The sequence below is a fragment of the Carassius auratus genome, chromosome 41 (genome assembly GCF_003368295.1).
Source record: "Carassius auratus strain Wakin chromosome 41, ASM336829v1, whole genome shotgun sequence".
Classification (NCBI taxonomy): Eukaryota; Metazoa; Chordata; class Actinopteri; order Cypriniformes; family Cyprinidae; genus Carassius; species Carassius auratus.
The window spans coordinates 4,366,652-4,381,960 of record NC_039283.1 but is presented as its reverse complement, the minus strand read 5'-3'; the positions used below and the strand labels follow the sequence as shown (position 1 = coordinate 4,381,960).

At 38.0% G+C, this 15,309-nt stretch overlaps 3 protein-coding genes across 3 annotated transcripts; 2 read left to right on the top strand and 1 right to left on the bottom strand.

Annotated features, from left to right (window-relative positions):
* Positions 1–6,304: 6,304 nt before the first annotated feature.
* Positions 6,305–10,228, bottom strand: LOC113059847 (protein transport protein Sec61 subunit beta-like). The gene is made up of 4 exons (XM_026228475.1): positions 10,082–10,228; positions 9,545–9,642; positions 9,139–9,243; positions 6,305–6,684 (listed from the first exon to the last, which is right to left on the bottom strand). Exons 1-4 carry the CDS (start codon positions 10,082–10,084, stop codon positions 6,597–6,599), a joined length of 294 nt encoding a protein of 97 aa, XP_026084260.1. The 5' UTR covers positions 10,085–10,228; the 3' UTR covers positions 6,305–6,596.
* A 91-nt stretch (positions 10,229–10,319) lies between these two features.
* LOC113059845 (alpha-1,3/1,6-mannosyltransferase ALG2-like) lies at positions 10,320–14,712 on the top strand. The gene is made up of 3 exons (XM_026228474.1): positions 10,320–10,603; positions 13,482–13,722; positions 14,549–14,712. The coding sequence occupies exons 1-3, from the start codon at positions 10,555–10,557 to the stop codon at positions 14,673–14,675; spliced, it is 417 nt and encodes a 138-aa protein (XP_026084259.1). The 5' UTR covers positions 10,320–10,554; the 3' UTR covers positions 14,676–14,712.
* LOC113059844 (alpha-1,3/1,6-mannosyltransferase ALG2-like) lies at positions 14,704–15,305 on the top strand. Its single transcript, XM_026228473.1, has one exon. It carries the CDS (start codon positions 14,726–14,728, stop codon positions 15,272–15,274), a length of 549 nt encoding a protein of 182 aa, XP_026084258.1. The 5' UTR covers positions 14,704–14,725; the 3' UTR covers positions 15,275–15,305.
* Positions 15,306–15,309: the final 4 nt, after the last annotated feature.

Here is a 15,309-nt window from a genome sequence, read left to right as displayed (position 1 = left end):
TTATCTGATCTTGTAGTGACTGAAGACCCCCCCCCCCCCCATATGTGGTAAGCCTTCCATGTACAAAGAAAACAGAGGAGGGATAAATGAGAAGAGATGTACTGTACTGCAGTGGACAAGGGGAGAGGAAGGACAGAGTGTGTGAGACGTGACAGTGACACCCTGGTCCTGCGCCCATCCCCTGTCCCGTGGCATCACAGGTTGATGCTGGCTGGGACAGCACGGACACACATATGCACACTCATGCTTTCATAACCCTGCTATCTCGCTACTGTCCCTAAAGCATTACAAGAGTCACGACTGTTTAGACGTGAAAAATTAGAGAGAGAGAGAACAATTTGGTCTGTTAGGAACTTGGGAGTCATATTTAATGCAGTCCACTTAACTTTTAAGCAATAGTTAAGACAGAAAATTAAAAGTCATGCAAAAACAGTCCACATGATGTTATGAGTTATTACAAGAAAATATGAGTATTATGTTATTATATTATATGGTAATATTTTGAATGAGCCATTAATTTTACATGTTTATTTTTCATTTTGATTTGAATAATTTTGTTATCGTGCTTTCATCGTTAGTTTAGTTTTTTATATCTCTATATAGCTTTATTATTATTTCAGTTGTATGTTTAATTTTAGTAATTGTAGTACTTAGACGTGGCAACAGTTCTCATTTTCATTTAAGTTAAAACTTTAGTTAAAAATATAATTTTAGTTGTCATGTATTATATTTTATTTCATTTCAGATTAATTTCAATTACCTAAACTAGTTTTTTTGTTATTTTTCAAGTAGATTTTGTTTTGATTACTAATTACTAAACTGCAGATAAACAGCGGGGGGAAATTTACATTCATAAAACATGTTATTCAATAATAACAAAGACTAAAATAATAAAATTGTGCTTTCAGTTAATGTGTGAACCAGGGCTTTGACAGTCATAAAATGATGCATGCAAACACAAACACACATTTATTTATTTATTGACTTTTTTACTTTGATTACTTTTTTAAGCATTTTGAAGTATGACAACCTACCCTCAATGAACAGAAAAGTAACCAGAACATTCTGAAAAATATCTCAATTTGTGTCCCACTAAAGACATGTTCTATGGGTTTAAATGTGCATGAGGGTGAGTAGATGACAAAGCACCCCTGAAACACACATTGCACATGTGTAGTCTTGTAAGGGGCTAATCCAGAACCTACAAAATCATGTATTACAATTGCTGAGGTCTTTAGTGATCTACAGCATGTGTATTTGTGTAAAAGTGCTGAGTGTTTGTTACATAGTCCTGTCTTTTTCTCTCTCTCTTATTAGGCAAGCCCCTCTCACGTCTCACCACCTGACTGGCCTCCTTAAGAGTACTGATGCAGTAGTGGAAAAAGCAGGCCCTAAAAATAACTCTCACACACTCATGCACCTCAGGGATGGGACAGAACATTTGTGCTGGTGAGAGGGGGGTTAATATTAGAAAGCACGTACAGTAATAAGAAGAGGGGAGACCGACCTCTTAGCATGCACCATTTTAATCTGTGACTTGGGATCTCCTCGTGCCCCCCAACGTCACACGAACGTAGCGCATTCCTCGGCAGGTCACACGTTCATACATACAAGCGCTCACACACTCACACCGCATTCCAGCGGCAGTCACACGCACTGTCTCATCACTGCTGGCGCTACTGCCTCCTCAGCACTCTGTCCCCTGCTATTCCTGTCTGTCTGGACCTGAAAAAAGACAGTGGTGGAGAAATCAAGAAAAAAGAGAGAAAGAAAGGTGGGGGGTATTCGCTCCTTGTTGCCAACAGGGTCACATTAGGCCAATTTACTGTCTGTCAGGCCTCCAGAGTTACAACAGTTCCAGATGATCGGCTGGGTTTGGTTTAAACCAGCACTGTGCCAGCTGACGTCTGGCAATGTGCCACTGTTCAAAATGAAGACGTGGTGACACCGTTATCACTTTACATCAGATGATTAGATTGAGCTCACTGGCCCTTCTGTCAGTTCCTCTGCTCTCTTGCTCACAAGGTTCTTCCTTATTAATGATATTGACTGATCAAAACTGACATTCATTAAACTGCTCTTTTTATTTTATTTTAATTTTTCTTAGGATATGGAGCAGGCCTCTGCTACGCATGTACTTTATATGTTGTCACCTTCTCTGATTGATGTTGCAGTGAATTCAGTGAATTCATGTGTAGGCTGTTAGTTGTGCTTTAGTTAGTTTGCGTTGCATATTTAAGATAATATTTTTACGTAATGCAGTGTTTCCTGCACTGATTTTAAATAGTGGTGTTCTCTAGCTGCTGAATCTTCGGTGTAGTATTGAATGTAATGCAATGAAAATACAATGTTGTGTGAAACATCTTTTTAATGTCCTTGTGGGCTGCAAAATTATTATCATACAACTCATGAGACAAAAAAAAAAAGCTAGCGTGACCAGTGTCACACAAATGAAAAATGTCAAAAACGAAAAAAAGATTTCTGTCATTATATATAAGCAATGTCAACAATGATACATACCCAGTGTTCTTCGTGTGTGTGTGTGTGTGTGTGTGTGTGTGTGTGTGTGTGTGTGTGTGTGTGTGTGTGTGTGTGTGTGTGTGTGTGTGTGTGTGTGTGTGTGTGTGTGTGTGTGTGTGTGTGCGTTTCAGAGGACCTCAAGAGCATTGGACTTGGTGTAGGATCGATAGCGGCTGTCTCTCCATTGCACGCTTTATCAACCATATGATCCATTAAAACCAGGCACACTCCAAGCATGCTTCCCTACACACACACACACCCACACACACTCCCATCATGAAGTTGCTGCTCTTCTCCCACCATTCCACACCAGTTGTCCGCTCTGGCTCCCTGAGGAGAGCAGGCAATTCCAATACGGCTCAAACTCATTGAGCCATACACTCTAGCTACACTGCCAGACAAACACACACCGTGCATGAGGCACGAATGGACAGAGACTGAGACCGAAACAGAAATACACCCAAACATCAGAGACTCACAGATCAAAGAGAGCGATTAATGAAGGAGAACAGCAATCAGCTTTCTTTCTGACTTTAAACTCTTCATTCTGAACCATAAATAGGTGAAGGTGTCATAACCGCGAAGGGTGTGAGCTATGGGAGATTTTTCAATTAGAGACAAAAACATTTTTTATTTTGGATTTGTCCCTGACCCAGACTTCTTAACTTTCCCTCTGCGGTACATTTATATAAAAAATAACTTTTCCCAAAGAACATACACATTATATGTTTATGCAGTGATTATACCAAACATTCTACAGAGCAATTTTACAGAAAACTTTTTTATATTTAGTCATATTAGAGTTGTTTAGTTAATAATAGAAGTGAGATATTGTGACTGTGTTTGAAGATCAAAAATTACATCTTGCAGAAATATTTTAGAAATGTTTGTAGCCCTTTATCAGGTTCTTATTCCAACACATTTAAAATGGTTTGAAGGAGTCGAGACAAAAAATCACCCATATCTATATGAATCTATGATAAAGAATTCCCATAGATGTCTAATGTGAGCAGACGCATGAACATTTAGGGTAACAATTCTGTGTTTCTTATCTATTTCCTAAGAACAGTGTATCTCCTTGGCACAATACAGTTTGTTATATAAGTACAAAAATGTAAGAATGCAGGAGGCTGACTTCCCACAGACAAGGAGTGGCTTGCTACCGCTGTGTCTCTTGCTCTACTTATGAGAATGTCACCATATCATCACCTCCTGGATTACAAACCCGTCCTCACACTATATTTCCCTTTCAAGAAGGCAAACTGCACTTGTGTTTTTATTTCACTTTTTGTATAGTTAGACAGTCACATGTCAAAGATTCTGCTGTAATGTGTGACACACCTGGGTTACTGTGCATGTAAATGCATTTCTACAGTGTTTCAAATAACTGTTGAAATAATGAATGGTATGAAGCCTGTTTTGTTTTGACAGAATGGTTTAAAGTGGGCAGATCAAAGCTGAGCATGACCAGGCCTGTTTGCACCTGATATCATCATCCATCTCAGGTGTTCCATTACGGGAAAATGTTTTTATATTGGCCATGTGTTACCGACAATGTTTAATGGCATAATGGATGTCTGACACTTTCATAGGCACAGTTTTAATAAACAGCATATTAGTATTTACACTAAGAATGCAGTGTTGTAACATGCGTTTCTGTCTACCTTCAACTGTGGTTTGAATCATCGGATCACAAAGCATTTTGGACCCCGTTTAGACCTGAATTTAGACCTGACCACTCCCCTCTCTTTCCTGTTCCAATATTACACAGAATTTCCCCAAGTGGAAGGGTCCACCTTACCGACTTTTTGGGGGCGGGAGACAAACTGTGCTCTTTCCTGAACCACATCCTCTCAAGATGAACTAAACCTGCATTTCCACCTTGACTTGCCACTGCCAACCTGGGATTTCCAAACAGATCCGCTCCACTTACGGTTTCCTCCACATCACTCCCTTTCACTTGAAATAATTGTAATTCTAATTTGAATTCTAACTGAAGGTATATAACTGAATTGATACAGAGAACGTGTTGAAAGTGCTATCACTAAAGGACAGTGGTGAACGCTTGACCGCGTGTGTCCTCTGAGGAAACGAGGAAGCAAGTCTGTATATATGTGTGTATGAGTGAGACAGAAAGAGAAAGAAAGTTGTCTGCATTGAAGATGAGCCATATGGCCTTTTGAAACCGTGTATATGAGACTTCTGCATGCAGCTCTTGTGTGTGATATCTGTGAGTGTGTTTCTCTGGGGCTGTCCCTCTACACAGGCAGTGGTTAGAGCTCAGGAAATGGTTACAAGAAGAGAAAAAAAGAAAGAAAAATATATGAACAGAGAAAAAAAACTGAGTCTTGAGCTGTGAACATGCTCATCTAAACACATCAGCTTTTCAGTGTGACACAGTCCATTAATATGCTATTGGGAACACATTTGTGTGGAACAAATATACTAATGGTGCAATATATATATAAAAAAAAAAGTAAGAAAACATTTTACAAATATTATTTAAAAAAATATAATTTCTCAAGTTACAAGACACTGTTCTTTAAATGTGCTGTTGACTGTACTGTATATTTGTGTGTTGTATACTGTATGCAATTTTATGTTAATGCATTAATCATAAACACTGGATCTCGGCCTAAGGTAGCACACTGAGCCCAGTAGACAATTAAAACACACTCCATGAAATCTCTCATACACATTCAAATGCACCAGTTTCTGCCCACATGGATCCATTTTTAAGATGATACTGAATAATTCTGACTGCGTTGTTAGCTGTTGGGATTAAGAGTGAACCAGAGGGAAACCTTACTCTCTGTTAGGACATGAATAATGAAGAACACAGACTCGCATAGACACGGAGAGGCTGCTTCACTTGTAAGAGCGGGTCACAGCGCCTCCTACAGGCTAATCGTGATTGATTTTCGGTTCTATAAATAACAATTCAACAACTGCGTCTTCAAATGTATTTGTAGATTTATCAGCAAAAAACATTTCACATAAACCAGAAAAGTAATTCTGAAGAATTAAACATTTTTGAGATAAACTGTCTGCCCTTTAGCAAAAAAAAATTACGACATACACTGAGGTAAATGACAAACCGTAGAACTGCACAAAGCGAGTCCCTCGGTAACTCATATAGCGTGCATATTTCAACTCTGTCAGTGACTACAAATATTTTAATAACCACTTGCCTGTTCTTTAAACAGTTCTAGTATCAACCACAACTCATTTACGTTGAACGAACTTCGTGCTTGTATCATTGTAACATTACAGACCAGTTAAACAGCTCCATTTTCAGCTCAGAACTGAAACTCTATGCCTGGACTGCAGATACAGATTTACTAGTTTCTGGAATGCCGAGAAACTGTTAAAAACTGAAAAGAACCCAATCAACTTCGTACAGATCAGAAATATACAAATATGACATCTACAGGCCTTTTAAATCAAAACCACCTACTTCGCCGTTAAAATATTAATATCTCTGATTTAAAGAAATTCTCAGCTTTTAAGATTACCATTGTATTAATTTGTGTTGCAGAGAAAATCTGGGTTAATGGGAAATAGCTGCAGGTTCAATGGAATTAGGGAAATAAATATTGCATCACGCTCAGAGACGGGTGTAGCTGGTGTGGTTTGTGCACCAACTCTGCATGTCTGGAATGCACATTTGCATACAATCCCTTTTTATGTCACAAACTGAAGATATGCAAATTACACCCTCTGATGCAAATCACACCCTTTCTTTTTCCCCCCACTGTACGTAGATGAAAAAACAACAACAGTGTTATTTTACGGCATTTTATTGTACAATTTTACATATTAGTTTGAACAAATGTTTAACAAAAAAAAAAAAAAAAGTCCTGATCTGTTGTGAAAAAAGAAAAAAAAACGGATGCTTTTTAAATTACCAAATGGTTGTAGTGGCTGGGTAAACTTCTGTGGGGGTGAAAACCCCTTGAAATGGAGGTTTTATAAAAGGAAAAGGGATTGGGGGTGTTGATAGTCAGAGTTTGGTCCAAGTCCAATGGCTTAAGATTCAGTGACAGGTTTCAGGGTCGGAGTCCAGAGGTGCAGGTTTAGGAGCGGGTGTATTTTCCCCAGATGTGCAGCATGAATACAGATGCTATAAAGAGCAGACTCATCACTAAAACTGGTACTGGACCACTGCAACAAAGGAGAAAGAGAAATAGATGGAATGAATAACAGCCAAATCTCATTAGGGTCATTAAATAATAATAAAGAAAATAGGATAGACCAAACTCAGTAAATATTTCTCAAATTTCAGTTACAATAATAGGGGGATTTAAATAAAGTTCAGTGCAAATTTCCTCCCAGTGGGCCAATCAGGGCTGCTCATTTTGATCACGTGACAGAAGACGGGGTAATTAGGATTCTAAATGCTGGCCAGTTGGATACAGTTAACGAGCTAGTCGGAAAATGTGGGGCTTTATTAAAGGATGAACTGTCCATCCCTTGAGACGCTAGGCAGCCACGTAACTATGCTGACTGAAGGCCCACCCCTCAGGCTTTAATTGATGTGACCTTTTCTGACGGAACTTTAATTAAGCTCAAAACACACAGACACACGAATCCTAGAGTGAAAAATACTTCACACACATAACTCCACACAGACTCTCCTACTCTAAGAGACTCTTGACTGTAAACACTGCCACTGTAAATCCATTCTGACATGCTCAGCTAATGCGGACATATGGAATGAACAGATGTAACATTTACCATGTAAAACAGTGCTTTAAACAAAAACAAAAAAGTGGAAAAATTGCTCCATAAGAAAACACCATTATAGAAATTAGCTGCAGAGAGAGAATGGCGCTAAATACAGCACACACACACAGCTGTAGGAGGGGAAACGGCAGGGGAGACATCAAATAAAGATGGAGGTTGAGCCCACGAGGCCAATTTCCTGTCGTTAAAATTTCATGTTTATCCTTATAAATGCTAAACCTCCCAGAACCCTCTGCCCCTCCCTTTCATGTCACTTCCTGTTGAGTTGAGGGAATGAATTAAAAATGAGCACCAGTGTTAGTTCTTTACACATTAATTCTCAAATCGCAACCTTAGTTTGTCCTTAAATTAATAAAAAAATAACATGATTTCATAGCTAGCAGACCCCCCCCCCCCTCCACCCCACCACAGAGCCTTTTGTTAAAAAACAAATCATAATGACTAGCAAGAAAAAAAAGGAAAAAAAAGACTGTATACATTACATAGCAAAATCTTATTACAAAAAAAAATGAATAAAAATGAAAAAAAAAAAACTGCTCAGCATGTAAACATGTCTTTGTAATTCAACAATTTATATCTAAATTGTCTGAGTGTACCTGTAATTTTTCATTCCTTTATTTTTACAGTTAATTTTAAAATACAGGCCAGTTAAACATCAAAATAATTGTTTTCCAAAACTGTCCTCACGTCACTGTTTGTAAGAATTTTATCATGAAAACCCCTGCTAAAAATATTAATAACATTTTCAAAAATAATCTTACTTAAGTTTGAGCATGTTTAGGCTCTCAAAAATGCGGTTCACTTTGGAGAAGAAATATAGCTACAAGCAGCAATGACAGGCCCAAGCCACCAGTGCATCAGGAACACCACAGTGGCATCAGGACAAATGTGCACAGCAGACACATGCAGTTACAGTAATCCTCTAGGAGTGTGGTTTTAAGGGTTACAGGAAAGGGTTACACTATAACATCAAGTGTGAAACACACACACAACAATATATAAAAGAGCTGTGTCCTGCGTTTTTTATGTTCCTAGGCAACCACCGAATCAGCTTGGAAAAAAACACAAATGACATCAAGCGCTTTTTTGCATGTTTGCCCCCCAAACCTAATAAGTGATTGGGCCACTCTTAGCAGCAACAACTGCAATCAAGTGTTTGCGATAACTTGCAATGAGTCTGTTACAGCGCTGTGGAGGAATTTTAGTCCACTCATCCATGCAGAATTGTAGTAATGGAGCCACATTAGAGGGTTTGATCATGACCCGCCTTTAAGGACATGCCACAGCATCTCAGTAGGATTCAGGTCAGGACTTTGACTAGGCCACTCCAGTCTTCATTTTTTTTATTTCTTTAGCTATTCAGAGGTGGACTTGCTGGTGTGTTTTGGATCATTGTCCTGGTCGCGAACAGATGGCCGGACATTGTCCTTCAGGATTTTTTGGTAAACAATTTTTTCCATTTATCACATCAAGTCTTTCCAGTTCCTGATGCAGCATAACAGCCCCAGACCATCACACTACCACCACCACCATAATTTACTGTTTGTATCATGTTCTTTTTCTGAAATGCGGTGTTACTTTTACAGCAAACGTAATGGGACACACACCTTCCAAAAAGTTCAAGTTTTGCCTTATCAGTCCACAGAGTCTTTTACCTAAAGTCTTGGGGATCATCAAGATGTTTTCTGGCAAAACTGAGATGAGCATTTATGTTCTTTTTGCTCAGATTATTTAATTTCCTTGCCACAGCCAAACTGTTCAAGATATGCAAAATCTCTTGGCTATATTGCATCTCAAATATGCAATATGGTCTAGCTTGTTTTTTTTTAAATCTCTGAGTAAATGTATTAAACATTCTGTGTGAGTACTCACACTTTAAGTCCTGGTGAGTCCTCAGTGTAAAAGCGCCACATCCCTCCAGTGCCAGCTGATGCTGTGGATCTGCCTGCACTGCGAGCACCACTGCTAGGGGCTTTCCTGAGAAAAAAACAACAACAAAAATCTATCTGCTTAAATTCATAAATTAAAGTGTCAGATAATATCAAAAACTCAAACTGAATAAACATGTCAAACGATTAATTAAATCAAACAATGATGTCAAATTCACAGGACAAAACACTGATTAAGACATCAACAGTCCATTGTGATTTATAGAGTTCTAACTAAACAATATCATTATGGGTCTGCTGATCAAATTGCAGACATACAAAGAAAGCTCTTTGATTCAGTTTGATGGTGTATTTACACCCAAACAAATCTGATCTTGTGAGGTACTCACCTCTGTCTGACTGAGGTGCCAGCGGTGCGGGGGGCCACGCTCTTACTGGGGGAACGGCTGGAGGCACCAACATTTGTAGCACTGACTGCGGGTCCAGGCTGAAAAAAATATATACATATTACTAGACGTTCAAACCTACATAACAGTGAGATAATGCAACATATAGTTTATAGTAAAGTTAATATTCACGCTAAGAGAATGTGTCAGGTTTAGACTGACGAGTTGGTGTGGCGTTCGAAAGAGCCACGTCTCCCAAACAAATGCGGAGCGAACGAACCCTACAAACTTTGAATATAAATCTACTGGCACGTAACGAAATATTATCCAAAACCCCAATTCCAGTGATTAAAAATCAAATCTAAGTGTCTGCTTAGTAAATAAATAACAGAACTATGTTAATTATTCCAATAACGGTAACTGTACATTACTACAGAGCATGACTGGCTACCAGATAGCAATCCAGATATAATGGTTTACACGCGCAAAACACTTACTATAAAGCTATACAACTACCAAAGGCTGCATTAAGAAACTTACCATTTTGTTTAATAGTAACGTTATATGTTTAGGACGCTGTGGGTAAAAAGAATGAATCTAGCTGACTGCCTCTGTGACTGAACTCCTGCCGACTAAAACCACTACAACAAGAAGGAGCCTATTGATGACGTTTCACTGAGAAGGCCACGACAGCCGTAGAAAGGACCCTCATAGGAACCCTTAGCGTGCCTGATCGGAATTGTGATCCAGCGCATTCCATTTGAACACATTTAGGCTGGTTTCTGAGCCTCGATTTGCAATGAAACGTCAAAACAGATCATAATAAAAACAAAGAATTTCACCAATTGTAGCTTAGCAACAGAATTGATTTTGGGAAAACTCAAAGGCTGTTCAACGGAGTGCAGTGACGTGTCATGTGCGATGGATGGATGATGTGACCAGACCAGAGTTGGGCAGACATTTTGGCTCAATCAGGAAGCCAGTTTCACAAAATCGCAAGCTTTGAGCCATATATGATCATTCATACAGTTACAGTTAGTTTCAGTAAACGTAAGGGTACAGGTGAGTGCTTTCTCAAAAGAATATTTTAAAACATTTTGTATGGTTAACTGACACTGTAAGCATAAACAAAACTATGACATATATGTTGTTACAGTGTTACTGCTTAGTACTATGTAACTTAGCAGGGTAAATACTGAGTCTAGACTTATGTTTTACTAAATATATGACATTGAGAAAGAATACTTTTTTCCAGCTCTGAATTCACGTGTCCAGCTGCAGACATTAAATATTGCAGGACTGTAATAACATAATAGAAGAAATTAGAGCTTATGACAGATTGTTGTAACACACAGTGACATGAGATATCTGATGTGATTAAGATTAATCTTAATAAAGATTAACATTGTTAACCTTATCTGCAAAGCTTGTGTGTGTGTGTGTGTGTGTGTATTCTTAACCATGTTTTCTGTGAGAGATTTGCACCCTCAGATGATTTTTTTTTAAAAATCTTGCGTGAAAACACTTGTTTATCGATTTTAATTATTGATTTTTGGCAGATGTAAATTTTTAAAATTGTTTTTCTGTTGTTGTTCTTTTTGTTTTAATTATTCTCATCTTGTTGTTTTGCTGTACAGTCCTTTGGTCTATTTTGTAGTGGAAAAAGAGCTCTATAAATAAAGTAGACTTGAGACTAGACTTGTTAGGAACTTATGATTGGTAGAATATAAAAACAACAGAAGTCTAAGAAATGTCTTCATTTAGATAGCTAGTAAACGCAAGTATGTGTGTGATAGACAGAGTTAAGCATTAACTAGTTACATGTAACAGAATTATGTCATTTAATTATAAAATAAATGTAATTGTAATTGGTTCCAGTCACTGGGAAAAATGTGTAGCCTAATTAAACTACAGGTACTTATGAAAATGTTAATGACAAATGAGTTTACATCTGAATTATTTCACACTCACACACCCACAAACAGATTTAATTGATTTCTATCATAAATTGCAGTGACTGTTCTAAAATATGAAACACCAATGTTTCAGTAGTTTAATACAGAGAATATGACACTTACTTATTCGATAATGGTTTTATTTCATATTTGGGTTTATGTATATGCATTATGATATAAGATTAACTTTTTTTTTTTCCAAGGCATTGTTAGATTCCGGTAGTCGGTAGTTAGTTTCTTGTCATATCTGTGCAAAGATTTGATTTCAGAAACATTATCATAGCTATTAAACTATTATGATTTAAAATCTGTATTTAACCTCAGAATGATCCCAAGGTAAGTCTGATTTTGTGGTGGCTGTATTAAAATGAAATTATTATAATCTTAATTCAAGTGATGAAGGATTTTGAACATCTGACAGTAATTACAGCCCCAATTTCCAGAAAAGTTGGGACGTTTTATGAAATGCCATGAAATCAAGAACACAATAGGCCTATTTGTTCATTCACTTTAAACTTTGTTTTAATTTGGAAATATGTACACATTTTTATTTTGATGGCTGCAGAACAAAAAGTTGGCATATTTACCACTGTCACACCAACTTTCTATTCAATTACAATGATTAATTGTTTGATAATTGAAGATAGTAATTGTTAAAGTTTTGCAATCCAAATTTTTGTCCAGTCTTGTAGTTATCATCATTGTCTGATTCTCCTTTTAATAACTGTTCACATATTTTCAGTAGGATACAGATACTGCAGACAGGTCTAGCCCAATCACTCTGTCTACAAAACCATGCTGTTGCTGCACATGCAAAATGAAACCTGGCATTGTTTTGATCTAATAACAATGTACTTCACATGAAAGATGTCATCTTGATGGCAGTATATGTCTGTACAGTTTCAGTATGCCTCCATGTCAATGGTACCTTTGCACATATGCCAGTCACCCATGCTGTTTGCTTTGCTGCACCACCATACCATGACAGACATTTGCTTTTGTTTCTGTTGATGATGAAAGTCTAGATTGTCCCTTTGGTCTTTGGGACTGAGAAGTCGATGTCCATTTTACCCAGAAACCAGTAGAAATGTGGACTCATCTGATCACAGCACACATTTCCATTGTCTTTTTGACTATCTGAGATGAGCTCGGGCCCAGAGAACCTTGTGGCATTACGGCATAGAATTGATGTAAAGCTTTCTCACTAGAGTAACTAACAGAGATTCAAGTTGCATTTACTGATGCAGAGGCAGACTGTGTTAAGTGACAACGGTTTTCTGAAATCCTCCTGAGCCCATGAGGCTATATTTAATGCCTTGCCCTACACAGACTGAGATTTCTCTGGATTTCCTTAATCTTTTCACAATATTATCTATGGTAGTTGCTGAAACCTAAATTCTTTGTGATTTTGCATGTGCTTTTTGATTTGTTTGACACCTATCATTAAAAAGCTTTGCTGGCAAGGACTAAGATGTTCCTTTTATATACAACCATGACACCCTCACCTATTACTTACTGTGAACTATTTCAAAACATTTTAATTTGGATATTCTATAACCTTTTCACCCTATTTACAAAATACATTTAAGTTAGTCAGTGAAAGCTTTGCAAATCTTTACCAAATTCAATAAAAGAGAATTAACAAATCACAGATTCTTGATTTGATTGCATTTTTGGTGTTGAGCGGTGTGAGGTTAACCCTGCCTAGTTTACTGTAAATGTTTGAACATGACTAATAAAACTGAGACATGTAATCAGTTACATAACTTTAATAAAGTAATTGAAAGATTTACACTTGTTGTTACATTTTAAATAAGGTAACTTGTAATCTGCAACCTTCATTTCCAATCAATCAAGTAGCCTTCCCAACACTGGTGATAGATTACTAGAATTTCTGTACTGCAGCAACTGGAAAATCTACTTGCTTTGTTTTGAGCTTGAAAATGAGGTGAAAATATTAATTTGACCCCCTTTTGACTGAGCAGGTTGTGGTCGGGACAGGGTGGTTCGGGTGGTGTTCCTGCACCCTGATCTGGGTATAGGTGGAGCAGAGCGTCTGGTGGTTGAAGCAGCTGTAGCTCTGCGCTCTCGTGGATGCGGCGTTCAGATCTGGATGGCACACTATGACCCCCAGCACTGCTTCTCTGAGACGCTTCCACCTGACCTGCCCGTGGTGTGTGTGGGTGACTGGCTTCCCACCAGCATGTTTGGCTATTTCCATGCTCTGTGTGTATACCTGCGCATGATCTATGTAACACTCTATCTTGTACTTTTAGTGGGGAGGAGTTTGATGCTGTTTTCTGTGATCAGTTAACCACTAATGCTACTAACACTAACTGCTAAGTATCAGTGTCATTTTAGTATTATTTTTTATAATATTAAAGTATTTATTAATATTTTGTATCTTTTATTCCGTGGCTTTTTTATTTCAGTTTTAGTAATTTTTAAGAAATAAACTTATTTGTTTTAGGTAGTTGCAACAGCAACATTTTATCCAATATTTTATTTTATTTTATTTCAGCCTGACAGCACTGCTATTTTTCAGTGATGGACTTTAGCAAAGTATTAAGAAACTTTTTCGAACATAATATCTAACTTCTTCTGTGATAACATTGCTAGTACAAAATAATAATAAATTAATTTTATCATTTTAATAATTAAATAATAATAATTGAAATAATATTAACTTACGAATTATTTTATTATATGAGAAGGATGAGCTAAGAAATGCATTATACATTGACATACATCTACATTCATGCATTTGGCGCAGATGCTGTTATCCAAAGAAACACTGAATTGCAAGCATTTATTTTTATTTTTTATTTGATGCATTCCCTGGGAATCAAACCCATAACCTTGGAGTAGCTATCGCCATGCTACAGTTTGAGTTACAGGAAAGCCATCAAGACATAATAAATGACCACAGTATAAAAGATGCTATAAACATTGGTCAAGTAAAAAGTTTAGTAGACCACACAATGCTGTGATTGACCAGTCAGAATCAAGACAATTGTTATCCTAACAACCACAAACCTTCTCCCTCTTTCAGGTTTCAGCATGTATCCACTTTTGGGGTTTGGCACGCCACAGAAAAAAAGTCCTATTCTACTGTCATTTTCCTGACCAACTACTTACTCTCTCAAGCAACTACTGACCCACTACTGAATATGCTCTGAAGCGCATATATCGCGGCCCCATCGACTGGTTCGAGGATCTGACCACAGGTATGGCCGACCGCATTTTGGTCAACAGCCAGTTCACTGCAGGAGTCTTCAAACAGACATTCCCCAAACTGGCTGAGATTCAAACTGACATCCTTTATCCCTCTCTAAACTCATCAGTTTTCAATGTTGAAGTAGAGGGCCTCAGCGGGCTACTCCCTGAGGGACGGAGCCTCATCTTTCTGTCAATCAATGGCTATGAACGCAAAAAGAACTTGCCATTGGCTCTACAAGCGTTAGCAGCCCTGAAGGAGCATCTGTCCGCGGGGGAATGGGAGCATGTGCATCTTGTGATGGCAGTGGGTTACGATGAGCGTGTGGTTGAGAATGTAGAGCACTATGAAGAACTGCACTTACTAGCAACCTCTCTTGGCCTGGATGACCACATCACCTTCCTGCGGTCCTTCTCACATAAACAAAAACTGTCTTTGCTGTACAGCAGCACTTGTGTACAGTACTGTACACTCCAAGCAATGAACATTTTGGCACTGTACCCATTGAGGCCATGTACTCCCATTGGCCAGTTATTGCTGTTAACTCAGGTGGACCGCTAGAGTCTGTGGCCCATGACAAAACAGGCTTCCTTTGT

Bases quoted from the DNA above. Each gene is read 5' to 3' on its own strand.
- LOC113059844 (XM_026228473.1), top strand. From the start codon at position 14,726: ATGGCCGACCGCATTTTGGTCAACAGCCAGTTCACTGCAGGAGTCTTC.
- LOC113059845 (XM_026228474.1), top strand. From the start codon at position 10,555: ATGATCATTCATACAGTTACAGTTAGTTTCAGTAAACGTAAGGGTACA. The intron at 10,604-13,481 runs GTGAGTGCTTTC...TTGACTGAGCAG, and splicing joins CAGTAAACGTAAGGGTACAG to GTTGTGGTCGGGACAGGGTG. The intron at 13,723-14,548 runs GTGTGTATACCT...TCCCTCTTTCAG, and splicing joins TTTGGCTATTTCCATGCTCT to GTTTCAGCATGTATCCACTT.
- LOC113059847 (XM_026228475.1), bottom strand. The intron at 9,244-9,544 runs GTGAGTACCTCA...TTTTTTTCTCAG, and splicing joins GGCACCTCAGTCAGACAGAG to GAAAGCCCCTAGCAGTGGTG. The intron at 6,685-9,138 runs GTGAGTACTCAC...CCTTTGTTGCAG, and splicing joins GACTCACCAGGACTTAAAGT to TGGTCCAGTACCAGTTTTAG.